This window comes from Neomonachus schauinslandi, chromosome 1 (assembly GCF_002201575.2).
Source record: "Neomonachus schauinslandi chromosome 1, ASM220157v2, whole genome shotgun sequence".
NCBI classification, from domain to species: domain Eukaryota; kingdom Metazoa; phylum Chordata; class Mammalia; order Carnivora; family Phocidae; genus Neomonachus; species Neomonachus schauinslandi.
In genome coordinates this window covers 143315543-143337691 of record NC_058403.1, presented here as the reverse complement: position 1 = coordinate 143337691, position 22149 = coordinate 143315543, and the positions used below count along the sequence as shown (strand labels likewise).

At 34.9% G+C, this 22149-nt stretch overlaps 1 protein-coding gene across 1 annotated transcript in view; it reads right to left on the bottom strand.

Moving 5' to 3' along the window:
• STT3B (STT3 oligosaccharyltransferase complex catalytic subunit B) overlaps positions 1 to 22149 on the bottom strand; it is a 99866-nt gene that overhangs the window by 34346 nt on the left and 43371 nt on the right. Inside the window, exons 3-5 of the mRNA XM_021678930.1 lie at positions 21079 to 21366; positions 2565 to 2630; positions 764 to 863 (exon numbers count right to left, since the gene is read on the bottom strand). Of these exons, the coding sequence (XP_021534605.1) occupies positions 764 to 863; positions 2565 to 2630; positions 21079 to 21366 (454 nt within the window). The remainder of the gene's footprint in view (positions 1 to 763; positions 864 to 2564; positions 2631 to 21078; positions 21367 to 22149) is intronic.

Genomic DNA, 22149 nt, shown 5'->3' with positions numbered 1-22149 from the left:
TCACTAGAATGTGACCGTTCTGGTACCTTAATCTTGGGACTCTCCAGCAACCTCCAGAACTGTGAGAAATTTTTTTTTTTTTTTAAGATTTTGTTTATTTATTTAACAGAGAGAGACACAGCGAGAGAGGGAACACAAGCAGGGGGAGTGGGAGAGGGAGAAGTAGGTTTCCCGCTGAGCAGGTAGCTCGATGTGGGGCTCGATCCCAGCACCCTGGGATCATGACTTGAGCCGAAGGCAGACGCTTAACGACTGAGCCACCCAGGCGCCACCAGAAATTTCTGTTGTTTATATGCCACCTAGCCTTTAGTATTTTGTTTTAGCAGCCCAAATGGACTAAGATTGCCATATATTATACAGAGAGGGCTTTCAAAAGTTTATAAAACTGTTTACTTTGAGGATGTTCAATTTCATAGTGACTAAGCCGAATCTGAACAATACATATATATGAATGATTTTCACAATAGAATGCCCATTCCCACCTCCCCCCCAAAAAAAGGCTAGGCTGACAAATATTAAATCTAGTATGTGTAGACTAATTTCTACAAAAACAAAAGAAAAACTCATCAAGGAAAAGTTGGTAACAATGCACTTAGGTAAAAATGCCTGACCCACCTTATTAATACAAAAAGAGCAAAAAAATATATGAAATTATTTTTACCTTCTTATGGGTAATATGGCCAAACAGAAATAGCTGTTCAATGAAAAGAATGTATATGAAACATCTCTTACAAGCTGAAATTTCAAAAGTCAGATCACTTACCTATGTAGACTCTCTTGCTGTATCTCTGCATCAGTAATAACACAAATACATGCAGCGGAATAAGGTTGATGATAAACACATAGCCACCCCAAGCAGAGACCTAGGCGTTAAGAAAGGCAAAGTTAAATAATTTAAGATGTTTGGTAAGTTTTATTTGTCATGACAATCTAAATATATAATGAATAGACATAAACACTAGGATTCTTAGCAATTGTGAGATATGCTTAAAATTGATTTATATAACCTACAAAAAACCTATTTCTACTTATTTTTCTTGATTATTAAAATAACACAATCCCATAAATCCAACATGCTTTTCTGTGTTCACTGGAGAAATGGTCAAATTAAACTAAGAACACTAATTTGTGAATCAGTAATAAGTCTTTCATGAAGGTAAGGATTCTTGGGATACAGATCATAAATTTTTAAAAGAAAAAAAGGGTTTTACTTCCCCCATTTTTGATAAGTACATTGCAAGAAGCTTGACTGAGAATAAGAACAATCAATGTTAGCATCAGCCAACAAGTGAACTACAAGAAACACTCAGATAATCTGGATATGCTTTGAGATACTCAAAATAAAAGTGCTACCTTGAGTATAAATTATTTCCTACTAATGGATTACAAATCAAGATTCCATTTTAGTGTTTAGCATGTATCATAAAATTAGAATAGCCTATTTAATCAGAATAAATGAGTATGTCCTGGTCTAATTTTTTTATGTGATTCTTTATTTTTTAAGTAAGCTATATGCCCAAAGTGGGGCTTGAACTCACGACCCTGAGATCAAGAGTCGCATGCTCTACCAACTGAGTCAGCCAGCCATCCCTATTCTGGTCTAAATTCATAAAAATTCTAAAGATAAGGTTTATTCTCAACCAATAGTATTACCTTTTTGAGTACATTCAATAGGCAATAAGCTCTTGTCAGTATCAAAGTTTTAGGTGTACTCTAATAATTAAAAGCTTAGAAGAACCACTTTACCAACAGTCATAGCAGGAGACTAGACATTCACATATATATTGTAACGATGCTACCCTTGTCTAAAATATCTCAGGACCACTTGTAATGAACTACCTGCCTTCAGTGTGCAATGCATATAAGAATATCAGTTTAGTGCTTCAGTCACATGCTATTTTGCACCAAAAACAATGTTACTCTGATTGAGCACAAGTCCTAACTGAAGGACTTCAAATTACCTTCAAAATTTTAATGTAAGCTTCGAAGAGAATGAGTTTGCTAGTACTTGGGTACAACTGCACAGAATGTGTCTCAGGCTTCAACCATTTTAAAAGGGGCATGGATAATCTGGATGCACAAATTCCATGGTATTTGTTTAAAATCAGAAAAAAAGCTACCTAAAATTATCACTAATTTTCAGCACAAGACTACTATATAGGCTGTGCTGTGGGGAAAAAAGGCAGGAGAATGAAGAGGTAATTCTGAGCCCCAATCTTATCTATTGAAAAAAGTATGTAGGTAAGTTTTCCTAGAAGATAGGAACATTATTTAGATAAATTATACATTTGAAAAGGAAAATTTTTGTTTCACTTCCTGCAAATATTATATCTGAGGGCTTGAGTATTAGCCCTTCCACACACCCCAAGGATGGGGGTAGAGAAGAGGATGGCAGTAATGAATGGGAATACATTAAAATTAGGATCCTAAAAATTTCAGGAGAAAGGAAGTGAAGAACTAGTCCAGATGAGAAGAAAATGATGAAGAAGGGGAATTGGTCTAATTTCCGAATACTTGCTAGACCTCATGTAGTTTCAAATATAGTTTCAAATATGAATTCTTACCATATAGAAATACGATAAGCAGCAGCACATTGTCCAAAAAACTGACCCAGTTTTTACAGATTTTACCTAAAACACAAACAAGCAAATGTTTACAAATGTTCCTGCTATTCAAACAAAGTTAAATATTTAGTACACTTGTACTACAAAAAGCCAAAGTTATATACTTAAAAAAAGTACAGTGGTTATTCAGATATTCAGATCCACTTAATATATGCATTTAGAACACTGGGCAACAGTCAGACATTTTATGAATAGCCCTGATTTTTCTGTTGTTGTTTTCAGTAAAAATCATCTTAGAAGAAGCAAACCTATGTTTTTCTATTTGCTTTATTTTCTATTTTAAAATGATTAATATCAACAAATTTGAGATTTTAACTAAATAAACTTGTTCAGCAAATCTATATTTTTACATATGGTTGATTTTCTATATAATTCTAATTATGAGCATCCATTTTTGAAAACCTATCATCTAGGAATTTTCATATACCATAACCAATAACAATGATCAATAAATAATCTATATCTTCAAGAAACTGACAGTCCTATAATAATTTCTAGGATATGTCAGTAAAATTCTCAATTACCCTGAACCAGAAAGAGAACCTACAATCAATGAAAGGTTCAAAAAAATGACAAATCTCTACCGTCTAAAGAAAAAAACTAACCAAAGAAATAATTCCCAGATAAGTTTATATGTTCCTCTGAAAATAATGGTTTGGTTCAGAAAACTGAATTTTAAATTTCAAAAACACAAGTTCTAAATACTTATTTATGCCAAGAGCAAAATGTCTTTATTTAAGAACTATATATATACCTGATCTCAAGGAATTTACTTTTAAAATGAGTCTCTACTAGTACATTAAAACAAACTATAGGTGACATGTAATCTTTGGGGGAATTGTAAAGCAAACACACACACACACACACACAGGAATGAAAAGAGGGGGAGAGGAAGGAAAGAGAAAACATTCCTAGTTTACAGCACTTAAAGATATTATCAGGCTGACTTCTATTAGACTAATTAAAGACTGCTTTGAATTCAACATCATAGTATATGGGTGTGACAAAACACATCCCCCCTTCCCCCACTGAAACCAGCTTGATCTATGTTAAAATGTCTCAGTATATTAAAATACTGACATTTTAAAAGTGAAAAAAATTACCAGGGCTGATTAGAAATTGTTCCTATAATATCCAATCTCTACAGAGTGGAGAAGTGAGTTGAAACCAAGTGCTAATGCCAAAATCACAGAGACCAAAAGATAAATTAGAGAGACCAAAGATGATTTTTAGAAAGGAAAGCAGCTACCAGAGAAATGGGAAAGAATGTTCAGAAAGGCCTAATTATTTTTTTTTTTTAAAGATTTTATTTATTTGAGAGAGAAAGAAAGAACATGAGGGGGGAAGGGGAGCGGGGCAGAGGGAGAGGGAGAGGCAGGCTCTCTGCAGAGCAAGGAGCCTGAGGACGCAGGGCTTGACCTGAGCCACCCAGGTGCCCCAGAAAGGCCTAATTCTAAATGGAGAGATTAGAAGAAATAGTGTTCTCAGAGGACGAGATGCTCCAGAAACAAAATGGAATCCCAAGAACAGGGGCACGAAGGCTACAGCAGGTAGATCAATAGAATAAAGAAAAAAATGATTCTACCTAGTGACGGAGAAAAAAAGGCTATCCAGTGAACTGGAGGTAGAGAAGATAAATGCTGGCAGAGAAAGCTTGGAAATGAGTGCAATTCAGTGCTTTATATTTGTGTGTCAGTTATCATTTTATTGCCTCTTAGCTCCAAATGCACCCTTCAATATATGTTCTATGATAAACAACAGAATACTTTCTAAGTAGTTCTCCTTTAAAGTAAGTATGATGTTAAGTTCTCTCGGTAGAGGGTGCTGAAAGAACACTGCAGTAGAGGCTCTCCAATCATTTTAGGTGTAGGCTGGCGTTGGTGGTATAGGTGTGAGAACATCTGGTGGTGCTGACCCCAGCCATGGGGCAGAACACAGTCCTTATGTGACTTTGCAGCCTTGGTCTAGTAATAACTTTTCTGCGGTCCTCTTGACATGGTAACACAGTCTAAAAGCTTCCTGCCCATGCTGGTACCCAGACTCCCACTGCACACTATGCTACAGGTTACCAGCTCCCCACTCCTGAATGCCTATACTCCAGAGGGTGGTCAATCGCCTGTCGGGCAGCTCCAAAGAAGCTCTAGGCTGGCCTAACCATCAAACTTCTCTGGGGTTGGTGGGCTGAACCACACCCTAATGAAATCTGAATCCTAAGTCTGTCCTTCCTTGAGTACTTTCCCTCAGCCTTAGCATATCATATAGGGCTTCCTTCTGTATTACTCTTCTATCATAGTTAATACTTCTTTTTCTAAAACTCCCCTATGTAATCTACTGTGACTGATTGGGCCCAGTCCTGCTACAATCTATTACCAAAAAACCAAAATATACTTATAACCACTAAATATAGTCCATACCCTGAAATTTCCTCAAACCCCAAAACCAACTGTATAGGCTGAGAGAGAATGAGAAAAGGAATCAAACATATTCTGCTGTATTTACCAATACACACAAAACTCTGCAAGGCTATGTTGGACACACAAATTATAACTCAGTCATGCCCCAAATGGAGAGGTAAGACAAAAGCAAGAACTACAGTCAAAGCACAATATGACAGAAACCACATGGGTGAGTATAGACACTGAGTGGCATAAGGTCCTTATAGATCCTGTTGGTAACAGAAATACAAGTCAGGAGGATGGTATATGACTAAGTGAGTGTTGAGGTCCAAATTTACAGTGGTAGGAATGTAGACATAAAGGAGAGGGTATGTTTAAGGGCCAAATCAACATTTTTTTTGGTGAACTACTAGAATTAGTAGTAGAGAAAAAGAAGTTGAGAACTCCTAGTTTCCTACCTTGAGGTATTACCCATCAGCGGGGAGGAGGAAGACCAAGAGATGGTAGGTTTGGATAGGGGGTTTTTTAACTCAGTCTTTGACATGTTAATATTAAAACTCCTGAATCAGAAATCTTCAACAATGGAACTAGAAATCAAGAGAAAAAAAAAGGCTGGGAAATTCCAAATATTAGGAAACTAAACAACACACTTCTAAAGAACCCATGGGTCAAAGAAGAAATCAAGAATTAGAAAAATATTTTAACTACATGACAATGAGAACACAACATACTGAAATATACAGAATATAGCTAAAGCAATGATGAAAGTATAATTTAAATTTCATATTAGGGGGTGCCTGGGTGGCTCAGTCGTTAAGCTACTGCCTTTGGCTCAGGTCATGGTCCCAGGGTCCTGGGATCGAGCCCCGCATCGGGCTCCCTGCTCAGCAGGAAGCCTGCTTCTCCCTCTCCCACTCCCCCTGCTTGTGTTCCCTCTCTCACTGTGTGTCTCTCTGTCAAATAAATAAAATCTTTAAAAATTAAAAAATTAAAAAAAATTTCACATTAGAAAAACAGAAATAGCTAAAATAACTTAGGCTTCAACCTCAAGAAGCTATAAAGGAGCAAACCAAATACAAAACAGAATAATAAAAGTCAAGAATTCAATGAAATAGAAACCAAATACAGAGAAAAATAAATGAAACGAAAAGTTGAATAAACTTTAACTAGACTGACCAAGAAAGAAGATACAAATGACCAATACTAGGAATGAGAGGTAACATCACTATAGACTGTACAGAAATTCAAAGAATTATAAAGGAGTATGATGAATAATTTGTGCCAACAAATATCATATACATGAAAAAAAATTTCAAAAAAGAAATACTTTACCAAATTATTCATAAAGAAACAAAATCAGAACAGAACTATGTCAATAAAAATTGAATTAGTAATTAAAAATCTTCCCAGGTTCAGATGGCTTCACTGGTGAAAAGTATCAACAGTTAAGGAAGACATAATACCAATCTTATAAAGATTCTTTCAGAAAACAGAGGAGAAGGAAACACTTCCCTAATTATTTTAAGAGCCCAGTATTAACTCTGTTATCAAAGCCAGATAGGGGCGCCTGAGTAGCTAGGTCAGTTAAGCATCTGCCTTGGGCTCTGGTCATGATCCTGGGGTCCTGGGATCAAGCCCCTGGGATTGAACCCCACATCAGGGTCCCTGCTCAGCAGGGAGTCTGCTTCTCCCTCTCCTCCTGCCCCTCCCCCGCTTGTGCTCTCACGCGCGCGTGCACGCTCTCTCAAATAAATAAAATCTTAAAAAAAAAAAAACAAAAAAACCAAAAACCAAAGCCAGACAAAGATATCACAAGAAAAGAAAACTACATGTTAATATCCCTCATGGATACAGATGAAAAAATTCTTAACAAAATATAAATACAAAACCAACAATATAAAAAAAAAGGATTATGTGTCATGAACAAGTGGAATTGATTCCATGAATTCAAGGTTGTTTTAACATCTGAAAAAAAAAATGCGGTGGTTCCTAAGTGAGGAATAGGGAGAAAGTACTCCTGGCATCTAGTGTGTGGAGGTAAGGGATGCACTAAACACTCTACAACACAAGAAAAAACTGCCTGTCCCCAAATGTCAATAGTATTAAACTAGAGAAACCTTGAATTAATGTAATTAAGGACAAAACCATATGATCATATCAATAGATACAAAAAAGCTACTGACAAAATCTAACACCCGTTCGTGATAAAAATTCTCAAACTAAAAATAAGAAAGCTTCCTTAAGTTATGATAAAGGACATCTAGAAAAAACAACTAACATCATACTTAATTTAATGGTGAAAGCTTGAATGCTTTCCCTTTAAAATTAGGAAGGAAAGGATAAAAAAATTCTCAATGCTTCTACTGAACACTGTGTTAGAGGTTCCAACCAGTATATAATGAGGCAAGAAAAAAAAATTTAATTTCTGCTCTTAGAAAGATATTGTTAAAAAAAAAAAAAAGGACAAGCTACAAACCGGGAGCAAATGTTTACAAAACATACATCTGATAGAGAACTTGTTTCCAAAATATATAAAGAACTCTTACAGCTCAATAATAAGAAAACAACCCAACCAAAACATAGGCAAAAGCTATGAACAGACATTTCACTAAAGAAGAATCAGAATGGAAAATAAGCACATGAAAACATGCTCAATTGTTACTCACTGGAGAAAAGCAAATTAAAACCATGAGATACCACTACACACCTACTAGAATGGCTGAAATTTAAAAATCTGAACATATCACATGCTGGTAAAAGCAGAGTAAATGCAATGCCTCATACTTTGGTGGAGGGAATGAAAAATAACACAGCCATTCTGGAAAACTATTTGGCAGCTATTTATAAAATTAAACATGTACTTATATTACAAACCAGCAATCCCACACACCTAGGCATCTGTCCAAAAGGAATACTAATATATGCCCATATGCAGAACTGTATGCAAATATTTATAGCTAGTTTATTCATAAATGCCAAAAACTGGGTAACAAAATAAGCAATAGTATATCCATATAGTACCCCCATACTACTCAGCAATAAAAAGTAACAAACTACTAAAACATGCAACAACATGGATAACTCTCAAAAGTCTTATGTTAAGTGAAGTAAGCCATACATAAAGGGTCGCCCCTCCTCACTGTATGTTTCTACAACATGGCAGTATGGAAAACAAACTCCCAAAAATATGAAGACAAATTAGATCTGCGGTTGCAAGAAATATGGGTTAAGGAGAGGACTGATTACAAAGGCAGGGGAAAAAACCTTAAAAAAAAATTTCTATAGGTCGCAACGATATTTTACTGTTCTCAGTGCTATTTTACTTGCATCAGCTCTGTTGTTGGTGAGTGGTAACACAGAGGTAAAAACAAACATGTACTCATCAATTTCTGGGTTCTATAATGTTCTACACATTAACTTATTTAAACCATATAAGGTAGGTACTATTATTACTTCCATTTTATAGTTGATTTAATAGACATGGGGTGGTTTAATTAACTCCTAGTGATAAGAACTGAAATCCAGGAAAGAGGAAACCAGACCAGGGCAGTTTGGCTCCAAAGACTCTACTCTTAAGCACTTGATCCTGACAAAAAAAGGTTAGAAACTATAGAACACAAATTAGCATACACAAAAATGTCTGGAAATGGTGCTTTGAAAACAAAGTATTTAAAAAATTTTAAAGACTGTTGAGCAGTTTAAAAATAAACACACCAGATAAGGAATTAGTAGACATCTTAATGTAAAATGTTTCAGCTTCATGTCATTTGGCTACAAAAACTTTTCAGAGTAGTCAGAGCTGTTATTATTTTTACTTTCAATTGGTAAAGATCAAATTTGACATAAACGTAATTATCTAATGCAACTCTGTAGCTAAAACATTTTTTATATTTCATTTATAAGAAAAGTGAAGGATAGTAAAGTGTCAAACACCTTGCCACAAGTCAGAAAATGAGTTTTTATGCCAGAACTCCAAACCAACTCCTCATTTCAAATACTGGAGCTGCTTCTACTTTAAACCTAGTTTATTTTAAATATGTTGCTTTAAAAAACAGAACAAAGGAAAAACTCACAAAATAATCTTTTAGTCCTTAGTGAGTATGCTTTATCATTCTGTCAAGCTATTATTAAAAGCAATAGGATACTACTCATAATTTCCCCTACCAGCTCATCAACTTCATTTAAGTCTGTATAATCAACATATAAAATAGCACCAGTTCCACACTGTGTTCTACAAAATTATCTGTTGAATTAATAAAAAAAAATTATGCCACTTAAAAAACCATGTTGTAATGGAGAATCCGATGCAAAATTCATATGGGAAATACAAAGGACCTTAAATGTCCAAACAAAAATTATCAGTGTATAAAAGCTAGCATTATTTTAACTTTGATTTGTAACTCCAAATTTAGTTTTCTAGATACTTTAAGAGACTAATACAATTAAAACAATTATTAGTTTGTTTTTGCACACACAATGTATAAAAATTTAATTTTGTGACATCAACAACCAAAAGGGGTAGGAAGAGAGTTGTAAGGAGATTTTTTATATACTATTGAAGATGAGCTAATATAAATTGAAGTAAGAGTTTTATAATATTAGAATGCTAAAAGTAACCTCCATGGTAACCACAAAGAAAACAGCAATATAATATATACCAAAAGGAAATGAGAAAGGCATTTAAACATTTCACTACAAAAAAAATCAACTCAACACAAAAGACAGTAATAAAGGAAATGAGGGACAGAAAAGCTACTAGGCATATAGAAAATAAATAGCAAAATGACAAATAAGATCTTTCTTATCAGGACTAAATGTAAATGGTTTAGTCAAGCTCTCCAATCAAAAGATAAAGCCTGGCATAATGGATAAAAACACATGGTCTAAATATATTCTCTCCACCAGGCACTCACTTTAGATCCAAAGACACAAATATATTCAAAGTTAAAGGATGGAAAAAGATATTCGATGCAAACAGTAACTAAAAGACAACAGGTAACTATACTAATGACAGACACAACAAACTTTAAATCAAAAAAAGCTGCAAGACAAAAAAGGACAATGTATATTAATAAAACATTCAATACTCCAAGTATAACAATTACAACATTTAGACACTTAATGACAGACCATCAAAATATATGAAGCAAAAACTGACAGAAATTAAGAGAGAAATAGTGCTATAATAGTTGGAGACTTCAATACCCCACTCTCAATTGGTAGAACTAGACATAAGTAAAGAAACAGAGGACTTCACTCAGTAGACCAACTAGACCCAATAAGATCAGGATACACATTCTTCTCAAGTGCACATGAACATTTTCTAGGATAGACCGTATGTTAGGCTACAAATTAATTCTAAAGAGACAGAGATCATAGAAAGTATATTCTCTGACCACAATGGGATGAAATTTGAAATCAGTAACAGAAGTGAAATTAGAAAATTCACACATTTGTGGAAATGAAACAACACTTAACCAATGGATGAAAGAAGGAATAACAAGGAAATTTAAAAAATACTTAAAGAGGAATGAAAACGAAAACACAACACACCAAAACTTATGGGATGCTGCAAAGCATTGCTAAGAGAAAAATTTATACCTATAAACATATACATTAAAAAACAGATCTCAAATTAACAACCTAACTGTAAAATTTAAGGAACTAGAAAGAGAACAAACTAAACCCAAAACTACTAGAATAAATAACATAATAAGTAAACTAGAGAATAAAAAAATAATAAAATTAGGACACCTGGGTGGCTCAGTTAATGTCTGCCTTCGGCTCAGGTCATGATCCCAAGGTCCTGGGATCAAGTCCCACATCAGGCTCATTGCTCAGTGTGGAGCTTGCTTCTCCCTCTACCTGCCGCTCCCCCTGCTTGTGTGCCCTCTCTTGACAAATAAATAAATAAAATAAATCTTTAAAAAAAATAATAAAATCAACAAAACCAAAAAGTAGTCTTTGAAAGTATCAACAAAATTGACAAATCTTTAGCTAGATGGACTAAGGAAAAAAGAGAAAGTCAAATTACTAAATCAGAAATAAAAATGGAAATGTTACTAATTCTGTAGAAATTAAAAGGATTATAAGGCAGTGCTATGAGTAACTGTATTCCAACAAAGTGGATAACCTATAAGAAGTGGGACGAATTCCTATAAATATAAAACCTACCAATACTAAATCATGCAGAAATAGAAAATCTGAATAGACCTGTGACTAATAGATTGGATTGGTATTCAAAAATCTTTCAACAAGGAAAAGCCTGGGACTTGATGACTTCCTTGGTAAATTCTATAAAACATTAAAAGAAAGAATATCAATCCTCAAACTTTTCCAAAAACAACTGAAGAGGATGAAATCGTTCCTAATTCATTCTATCAGGCCAGCATTACCCTGGTATCAAAAACAGACAAAAAACACTAGAAGAAAACCTACTGACCAGTTATCACCTATGAACACTGATGTAAAAACCCTCAACAGAATACTAAAAACCAAATTCAGCAGCATGTTATAAGGAGAGAAGGAAAACAGCCAAGATAAAGAAAAAGGGTCATAAACCAAGTGATATAGAAGGCAGTTAGAAAATCCAAGAAAAACAGTGAAACAAACTGATATTTAAAACTACAATCAAAAACAACTTCTCAGAGGGGCAGTTGGTTAAGAATCTGCGTTCAGCTCAGGTCATGATCCCAGAGTCCTGGGAATGAGACTCTGCTCAGCAGGGAGCCTGCTTCTCCCTCTCTCTTTGCTCCTCCCCCTGCTCATGCGTGCCTGCGCTCTCTCTCTCTCAAATAAATAAAATCTTAAAAACAAATAAACATGCAAAAACAACAGCAACAAAACAACTTCTCAGAAATAATACCAATCTACATGTTGAAAGGGATCAACATTACCAGAAAGGTCAGCTTTCAGACACATCTAGGAAATTTATTACTTTACGGATATAGAAAAAAAATCTCTATTACTTCAGGATTAGAAGACATTTCTTCCTTTTTTTTTGCCCAATAAGATTTATTTTTTTTAAGTTTATTTATTTATTTGAGGGAGAGAGAAAGAGCATGCACGAGTTGGGGGGCTAGGGAGAGGGAGAAGCAGACTCCCTGCTGAGCAGGGAGTCCAATGAGAGGCTCAATCCCAAGACCCTGAGAACATGACCTGAGCCGAAGGCAGATGCTTAACTGACTGAGCCACCCAGGCACCCCCATGTTTCTTATTAAACAATAAAATTAGGTTCTTGACAGTAGGAAGCAAAATAAAGTGAGGGTGGTACAATTTCAAGAAATTCAAACAAAGACTATATGGCCTAGAATTTTATATCAGTCCAACTATCAAGTATGAGGCTACAGAAAAACAGGTTTAAACATGCAAGGACTTGAGAAATACTGTACTTTGAGACTTTCCTAAGGTGTCTACTAGAGGAATACCTTGGTCCAACTGAAGAAATATATATAAAAAATATTTTAAGGGGCACCTGGGTGGCTCAGTCTGTTGAGCAACCGACTCTTGGTTTCAGTTCAGGTCCTGATCTCATGGGTGGTGGGACTGGGCCACATCGGGCTCTGTGGTCAGTGGGGGGGTCTGCTTGAAGATTCTCTCCCTCTGCCCCCCCCCGACACGCACATGTGTAACACGTGCTCTAAAATAAATAAACCTTTAAAAATATTTTTTAAATATACAAAATATGTATTAACATTATTACATACTTAAATAACATTATGTTAATATACAACATATAATATAAAAGCCATATATGAAAAACCCACAGCAAACATACCCAATAGTGAAAGACTGAAGTTTTTCCTGTAAGATCTGGAATAAGACAAGGCCCACTTTTGCAACTTCTATTCAACATAATACAGTTGGCCCTTGAACAATGCAGGGGGGTTAGGGGCACTGGCCCCCACACAGTTGCAAATCTGCATATAACTTTTGACCCTCAAAAACTTAGCTACTAATAGCCTACTGTAGACTGGAACCTTACCCCTAATATAATCAGCTGGTTGACACATAGTTTATATGTTACATGTATTTTACAATGTCTTCTTATAATAAAGTAAGCCAAAGAAAATATTTTAAAAATCATAAGGAGAATACATTTATATACTGTACTGTATTTCTTGAAAAAAAAAAATCCACTTAAGTGGATCCTCACAGTTCAAATCTGTGTTGTTCATGGGTCAGCTGTACCTGAAGTTCTAGTCAGAGCAATCAGGCAAGAAAAACAAAAGGCATCCAAATTAGAAAAAAGAAAAATGATTCCTATTTGCAGATAATACGATTTCATATGTAGAAAACCCTAGATTCCACACACAGAAACTGTCAGACCTGGCAAATGAATTCAGCTAAGCTGCAGGATACAAAGTCAATATATAAGTATCAGTTGTATTTCTTTTTTTTTTTTTTTTAAGATTTTTATTTATTTATTTGAGAGACAGAATGAGAGAGAGAGCACATGAGGGGGGGAGGGTCAGAGGGAGAAGCAGACTCCTTGCTGAGCAGGGAGCCCGATGTGGGACTCGATCCCGGGACTCCAGGATCATGACCTGAGCTGAAGGCAGTCGCTCAACCAACTGAGCCACCCAGGTGCCCTCTGTTGTATTTCTATACCAACAATGAATAATCTGAAAAGGAAATTACTGAAAAAATTCAATTACAATAGCATCACAAAAAGAATAAAACACTTATGAATTAACTAATGAGATAAAAGACTTATAACAATGAAAACTCTAAAACACTGCTGTAAAAAATTAAAGACATAAATGGAAACATCCCATGTTCATTCATGAATTGAAAGACAGTATTAAGATGATAATACTACTCAAAGTGATCTACAAAGTCAATGTAATCTGATTCAAGATCCCAATGATGTTTTTTGCAGAAGTAAAAAATCCATTCTAAAATTCATATAGCATCTCTAAAGACCCCTAATAAACAAAAGCATCTTGAAAAAGTTTAAGCTAGAGAAAACACACTTCCTGATTTTCAACCAGGGTGCCAAGACCATTCAATGGGGAAAGGACAATTTTCAATAAATGGTGCGGGGAAAGCTGGACATCTGTGCAAAATAATGAAGTTGAACCCTTACTTAACATCATATACAAGATTAACTCAAAAAGATCTAAATATAAGACCTAAAACTCTTAGAAGAAAACACAGGGCAAAAAGCTTCATCACATTAAATTTGGCAATGATTTCTCAGATAAGACACCAAAGGCAAAGCAGCAAAAGAAAAGACAGACAAATTGGACTTCAGGGAAAATTAAAAATTGTCAAAAGACAATACAATAAAAAAGGTAACTCACAGAATGGGAGAAAATATTCAGAAGTCATGTATCTTATAATGGATTCATATTGAGAATATATAGAGAACTCCTAAAACAGATCAACAACAAAAACCTGATTCAAAAATGGGCAAAGGACTTGAATAAACATTTCCCCAGATAACAAATAGCCTTTTTTTTTTTAAAGATTTTATTTATTTGAGAGAGAGAGAGTGAGAGAGAGAGCCCAAGAGAGGGTAGGGTCAGAGGGAGAAGCAGACTCCCTGCTGAGCAGGGGCCCGACGTGGGACTCGATCCCAGGACTCCGGAATCATGACCTGAGCCGAAGGCAGTCGCTTAACCAACTGAGCCACCCAGGCACCCTACAAATGGCCTTTTAACCACAAGCAACATCATTAGGTACCAGGAAAGTGAAAACCAAAACCAAAACCACAATGAGATACCATCTCATACCCATTAAGATAGCTACTATCCAAAAAAAAAAAGAAGAAGAAGAAAAAGAAAATAACAGGTGTTGACAAGGATGTGGAAAAACTGGAACCCTTGTGTACTGCTAATGGGAATGTAAACTGGTACAGTGGCTATGGAAAACAGAATGGTAGTTCCTCAAAAAATGGAAAACAGAATTATCACATGATCTGGCATTTCACTTCTGGGTATATACCACAAAGAAATGCAAATAGTATCTCACAGATATCTGTACACCTATGTTCATGCAACATTATTCACAATAGTTAAAATACAAAACCACCCGTGTGTCCATCAACAGATGAAATGGATAAACAAAATGTGGTATATAAACAGAATGGAATGTTATTCAGCCTTAAAAAGGAAGGAAATTTTGACATATGCTTACAACATTTATAAACCTTGAGGACATTATATTATGCTAAGTAAAATAAACCTGTGACAAAAAGACAAGAACTATATGATTCCACTTATATGAGATACTCAGGGTAATCAAAACCACAGAGACCAAAAGTAGAATGGTGGTTGTCCAGGGACAGGGGAGGGAAGAATGGGGAATTACTGTTTAATGGATATAGTTTCAAGTTTCATAAGGTGAAAAGTTATAAAGATGGATAGTAGTGATGGTGAATGTATTTAATGTACTTATAAATGGTTAAATTTTATGTGTACTTTACAATAAAAACAAACCATGAGATATGACCTCATGCCAACAGGTGACATATTAAAAACACACACACAGAAAAAAATAAGTATTGGCAAGGATTTAGAGAAATTAAAACTTTCCTAAATTGTTGGTAGGAATGCAGCATGGTGCCACCAGGCACATCAGGATATATTATTTTCGATTATTATTATTTTTTAAATTACAAAATATATAGAAGAGTAAAGAATAGCCATCCAGACTTCTAAATGAGAATACTTACTTGCTTCAGATGATTTTATTAAAAATTTTAACAACATAGTTGAACCTCCCTTAAAATTCCTTCCTCAAAATCACTCACTCATACTGAGAATACCTACTACGATGTACATGATGGATATATATGCTATATTTTTATACACAACATATGGTATGATTTATACTGTTTAAAATTTAAATAAAATATCATACTGTACATATTGCACCTCAACTTATTTTTCCACTTGGCATTATATTATAAAGATCTATCAACATTCATACATACTTTTAAAATTTTTTAAATTGTATGTTAAAAGGCCTCAAACAGATGTTCCAAATTTTGTGTTTTTTCTTCATATGCACAAAATAAAGACTACGTTTTTAAACATTTTTGGATGAATGCAGCAGCGTTAGCAGCATCCTACTGCTTGTCATCATATTCATCCCCATGGGTGTTTTCTTCTGAAACTCAAAATCAAGCAACCATCTACACTGTTGACTAAAACATTCTCCTCTGAAATTTCTTGCCAAAGTAAAAATTTCCAAGGGCTAAGTAATTTTAAAAGATGTAATTATTAAAGAGAAAATAACACTTCCAATTCACCTAGATACCTAAAAATATACTTAACATATAAAAAAGTATTCACATGTAAAAAATTTGGCAATTTTCAACACTGAAAAAGTATGAGCATAGGCTACAGGTAAAATAAAATAAATGCAAGCTTTAAGTTGAAGCCAGTACTAAGTAACTTTCTTTTACATGTTAAAAAGAACATTAAGTTTAGATAACTTGGCAACATACTTCTGGTTTCTGGTTCCAAATGTAAGGAACCATTCTATCCTAACAAAAAGTAAAAAGCTGAACAGTTGAAAAATCAATAACTCTAATCAACAAGATTAGAGACACACAGGGGCGTGTGGGTAGCTCAGTCATTTAAGCGTCTGCCTTGGGCTCGGGTCATGATCCCGGGGTCCTGGGATCGAGTCACACATCAAGCTCCCTGCTCAGCGGGGAGCCTGCTTCTCCCTCTTCCTGCTGCTCTGTCTCTCTCCCACAAATAAATAAATCTTAAAAAAGAGAGAGAGATTAGAGACACACATGCAAACACACAGTCACACGAGTGGGAATTGATATGGGAAACAGTACGAGACACAGAACACAGGAAAACCTAAACTGTTTGAGGAATGGCTGGAAGCTCAGTGTGGAAACCTAAAAAGTACAGGGTGGACCCAGTCATACAAAGGCCCCCACAATTCTGTGGGATTTACCTCCAGGATCTCCACCAGGTTCTTACAAGTAAATGTAAGAAACAAATCCCCTTGTTTCCAGCACAAGGAAGGGAAAAGGAACCATTTTGAAATATGCCTGAGCATTCTGTTCTTAACAAGGCCTATCCTGGGGCGCCTGGGTGGCTCAGTTGGTTAAGCAACTGCCTTCGGCTCAGGTCATGATCCCAGAGTCCTGGGATCGAGCCCCATGTCGGGCTCCCTGCTCAATGGGGAGTCTGCTTCTCCCTCTCCCTGCTGCTCTGCCTACTTGTGCTCTCTAACAAATAAATAAACAAAAAATCTTAAAAAAAAAAAATAAAACAAGGCCTATCCTTGGAGAAACTTACGTCAGGGAGGGGAGTATCCAACTCCAGTCAGCTCCAGACAACCCTGTCTACTTAAGTAAGGCAGGGGGGAGAAGGGCAACATACGAAGTTTACAATCCTGCTTATTAAAAGACTCAGACCTAATCTTACAACTACAGAATGCTTTCCCTCTCCACACACCTTAACTCCACATTACTAAAGGCTTATTTACCCTAATTCCTTTTACCTAGTACATGAGGAGAAGAAAGAGAGAAAGAATAGAGTATTTGAAACAATAATGATAGAGAATTTCCCCAAACTAATGTCAGACACCAAACCATAGATCCAGGAAATTCAAGCACTAAAGAATAAATGCCAAAAAAAAAATCCAACTACCCTGTACCAGGCACATCTTTGTCAAACTACAGAAAATTAAAAATAAAAATCCTGAAAGAAGCCAAAAGAAAGACACCTTACCCAGAGAGGAACAAAGAATTTTATGACATCTACTCAGAAACCAACCAAGCAAGCAAGAATAGAACAGAATCAGATATTTAAAGTACTGAGAGGGAAAAACACCAACCCAGAATTCTGTACCCTGTGAAATTATCCTTCAGAATTTAAGGAGAAATAAGGACTTTTCCAGACAAACAAAAATTGAGAGGATTTGTTGACAGTAGACCTGCCTTGCAATAAACATTAAAAGTTCTTTAGTGAGAAGAAAAAAAACATAGATCAGAAACTAAGATCTACATAAAGAAAGTAAGAGCACTGAAGATGGAATAAATTAAAATAAAAACTATTTCAGGGTGCCTGGGTGGCTCAGTTGGTTATGCATCTGCCTTCAGCTCAGATCATGACCCCAGGACCCTGGGACCAAGCCCCTCATTGGGTTCCCTGCTCAGTAGGGAGTCTGCTTCTCCTTCTCCCTCTGTCCCTCCCCCTGCTCATGCGCTCTCTCTCTCTCTCTCTCTCTCTCAAATAAAATCTTAAAAAAAAACTATTTCTCATTCTTAATTGAGCTAACGCATAAGTTTTTTGAAAATAATACCAACTATGTATTCTATTATGTATGCTAGTGAGTATACCTTACATATATATATGATTATGTATGCATGAAATGAATGACAGTAATGATACAGGGAACAAGAGGGAGGAATTAGGATTATGTTATTATAAAGTACTCACACTGCCTGTGAAGTGGTACAGTGTTCTTTGAAAGGCGACTTGGAATAGTTGTAAATGTATGCTGCAAACTCTATGACAACCACTAAAACAGTAAAAAACAAAACAAAAACTGATACGCTAAGAAAGGAGAGAAAATGGAATCCTACAAAATGTTCACTTAAAGCCATAAGAGGCAGAAAAAGAGTGAAGGGCAAAAAAAGAAACAAAGATCAAGGTAATAAATAGAAAACAGTAAGACATTTAGTATAAATATTAATCCAACTGCATCAATAATCACTTTGAATGTCAATAGTCTAAATGCACCCATTAAAAAATGAATTGACAGGGTGGATCTAAAAACAAGACCTAAATATATGCTGTCTGCAAGAAACCTAGTTTAAATATAAAGATATATATAAATTAAAAATAAACAGATGGCAAAAAAATGTACAATGCTAACACTAATCAAAAGAAAGCAGGAGTAGCTATATTAATTTCAGATCAGACTTCAAAGCAAGTAAAGTTATCAGGGATAATAAAAGGCATTACATAAAGATAAAGGGATTAATTCTTCAAGAAGACATAACAACCCTTAAAGTCTATGCACATAACAACAGAGCATCAAACTAAGTGAGGAAAAAACTGATAGAAATGCAAGGAGAAATGGATGAATCCACTATCATAATTGGAGACTTCAAAACCTCTGTCTCTCAGAAACGGACAGAAGCAGCAGCTAATCAGTAAGGATGTAGGTGAAACTCAAACTCATCAATAAACTAGGTATCCTGGATCTATAAACTACTTCATCTACAAGCAGGAAAATATACCTTCTTCTCAAGGCCACATGGAACATTCACTATAAAATACATCTTAACAAATTTAAAGAACAGAAGTCACATAATGTGCATTCTTAGCCCACAAAGGAATCAAACTAAAAAATCAGTAACAGAAAGATAACTAAAGAACTGGGATTAAACAACATGCTTCTAAGTAACACATGGGTCAAAGATTAACTCTCAAGAAAAAATTAAAAATATTAACTAAGTTAAAAATAAAAACACAACCTATTAAAATTTGTGGGATACAGAAATAGTAGTGCTTATAGGGAAATTTATAGCACTGAATGCATATATATTAAAAAAGAAAGATCTAAATCAGTAACCTAAGTTAGTTTCTACCTTAGGAAACTAGAAAAAAAAAAAAAAAAAAAATTAAAAACAAAAGAAGTAGAAAAGAAAAGAATTACAACGGAAATCAAAAAACAGAAAACAATAGAGGAAAAAAAATCAATGAAACCAAAGGCTGGTTATCTGAAAGATCAACAAAATCAATAAGCCTCTAGACAAAGAAAAAAAAGAGGACATAAATTACTACTAGAAATAAAAGAAGTGATGTCACTACAGATCCCACAGACAGTTTATTAAAAGGATAGTAAAGGAATACTAGGAACAATCTAATGCCCACAAATTTGATAACCTAAATGAAATGGACCAATTCCTTGAAAGAGAAATCTGCCAAAACTCGCACAAGGAGACAATCTAAATAAGCCTGTATCTATTAAAGAAATTCACCCCGTAATTAATAATAACCTTCCAAAATAGAAAGCACCAGGCCAAAGTGGGTTCATTGGTAAATTCTACCAAACATTTAAGGAAGAAATTATACCAATTCTCTATAATCTTTCAGAAAATATAAGTGAAGGGAATACTTTCCTAACTCATTCTATGAGACCAGTATTATCCTAACATCAAAACCAAGCAAAGACATTACAAGAAAACTACAGACCAATATGTATCATAAATACAGATGTAAAAATCCTCAACAGAATAATAGGAAATCAAATCCAACAATGTATTATAAGAATTATATGCCATGACCAAGTGAGATTTATCTCTGGTATGAAAAGCTGGTTCAACATTTGAAAATTAATTAATGTATCACATCAAAAAAAGGGGGGGGAAATTACCGATACAGAAAAAACATCTGACACAATCCATCCATTCATGATAAAAATCTATCAGCAAGCTAATAATAGAGTGGAACTTCTTCAAGTTGATAAATATCTACCAAAAATCTGCAGCTAACATCATACTTAATGTTGAGAAGCTCAAAGCTTTCCCACTAAGCTCAAGAACAAGGCAAGGATGTTCCCTCTCACCACTTCTTTTGAACATTGTACTGTAAGTACTCGCTAATGCAAAAAGACAATAACAGGTATATAGATTGGGAAGAAATAACTTGGAAACAGCAAAATAATGCTAGTTTTGCAACAGAATTCAAAATCCCAAGTCATTAAATCACATTTCAACCTTCCTAAGTATTTTTGGCCCCTTTCTCGACTCAAAAAGAAACAAACCACTAGATGGCTTTTTGATAACCTCTTTTTTGGAGCTATGACATAAAAATTAAGGATATATTATCATCATCTCTAAAATAGGCATAACAGGATTGTTGAAAACGATCATCTACACATGGGGGGGTGAGGGAGAGTGTGCACAGCAGCAGTACATGACATTTTTAAATGTTATTCATTATTAAGTTTACTATGAACAGTAATAGATCCCTGTATGGAACTATAATTGATAAAGGACAAATGTGTACAACCTACAGCATTTCCACACAAAGTTCATGAGTATTAAATGGAAGCAAAACATTGTTACTTACCCACAAGTAGTATGTGAACTGAAGTGCAAAAATAGCAATGCCTTCATTATCAAAGGAGCCAGCTACTGACCGAGAAATGTAACCTGGTACAATAGCAATAAAACAAGCAGCTAAAAGTCCTGCTCCTTGGTTCCAAAGTTCTCTGGTAAGCAGGAAAGTAGATACAGATGTAAGGCCGCTAAAAGTTGGTGCAAGGAACACACATACATCTCTTATATGAACTGTTATGTTCAATGTATTTAAAATCCAATGGATAAGGCCAGCTGTTATCATCAACCCTGGGTAAACCTAGGAAGATAAAAATGGAAAATTTAATTACATATAAAATAAGGTAGCTCAAAACACTAACATGAGTTCTTTTATTATTACACACTGTTTTTTATAGTAAGCTTGAGAATAGGTCTCAAAACAGTTTGCCTTCTTCACCACATTCCTATACAACAAAATTAAACGTTCTTTTATATTGGATACAAAGGAAAAGCTCATATATGGAGCAACAGATATTTAAATAAAGGAAGATCAGACAAAATGAATCATTAAAAATGAAAATGTTTAGAAATGAAAAACGGTAGGCAACTTTCTTATTAATTCTACTCACTATTTTTTCACTATAAAACAGGGTCCTAGTCTAACTTACTCTTAAGTTTAGGGTTTTAACATGCTCCAACTTTGCCCACACTTTTATGTATATAAGGGAATGAGAAAAAAAAGAGAAGATAAGAAAAGTTACGTGCAATATTATGTAAGTATCTTCCCTCCCTTCAAAGCCAAGATTTGGAATGTAAACAACTCTAGCTAGGGACAAAAAACCTAGTCAGCTGATGAATTCAAAGAAATGTTTTTGGACTCCTGGAAGGTTGAACATTTTTACACCACTTAAGGTATTTAAGGATGGAAGAGAATAATAATAAACTAGAAGAAGCCAGTTAACAGTTATACTCCTTACCCTCATCCTGGAAGAGGAAGATGAGAAAAATAAGTAGGATATTATTTTTGTGCTATTCACAGCTGATTAAAATGTGTAATTACATTTCCATCCTTATCTAAATCCTAAAAGATTCTTTCCTTTCT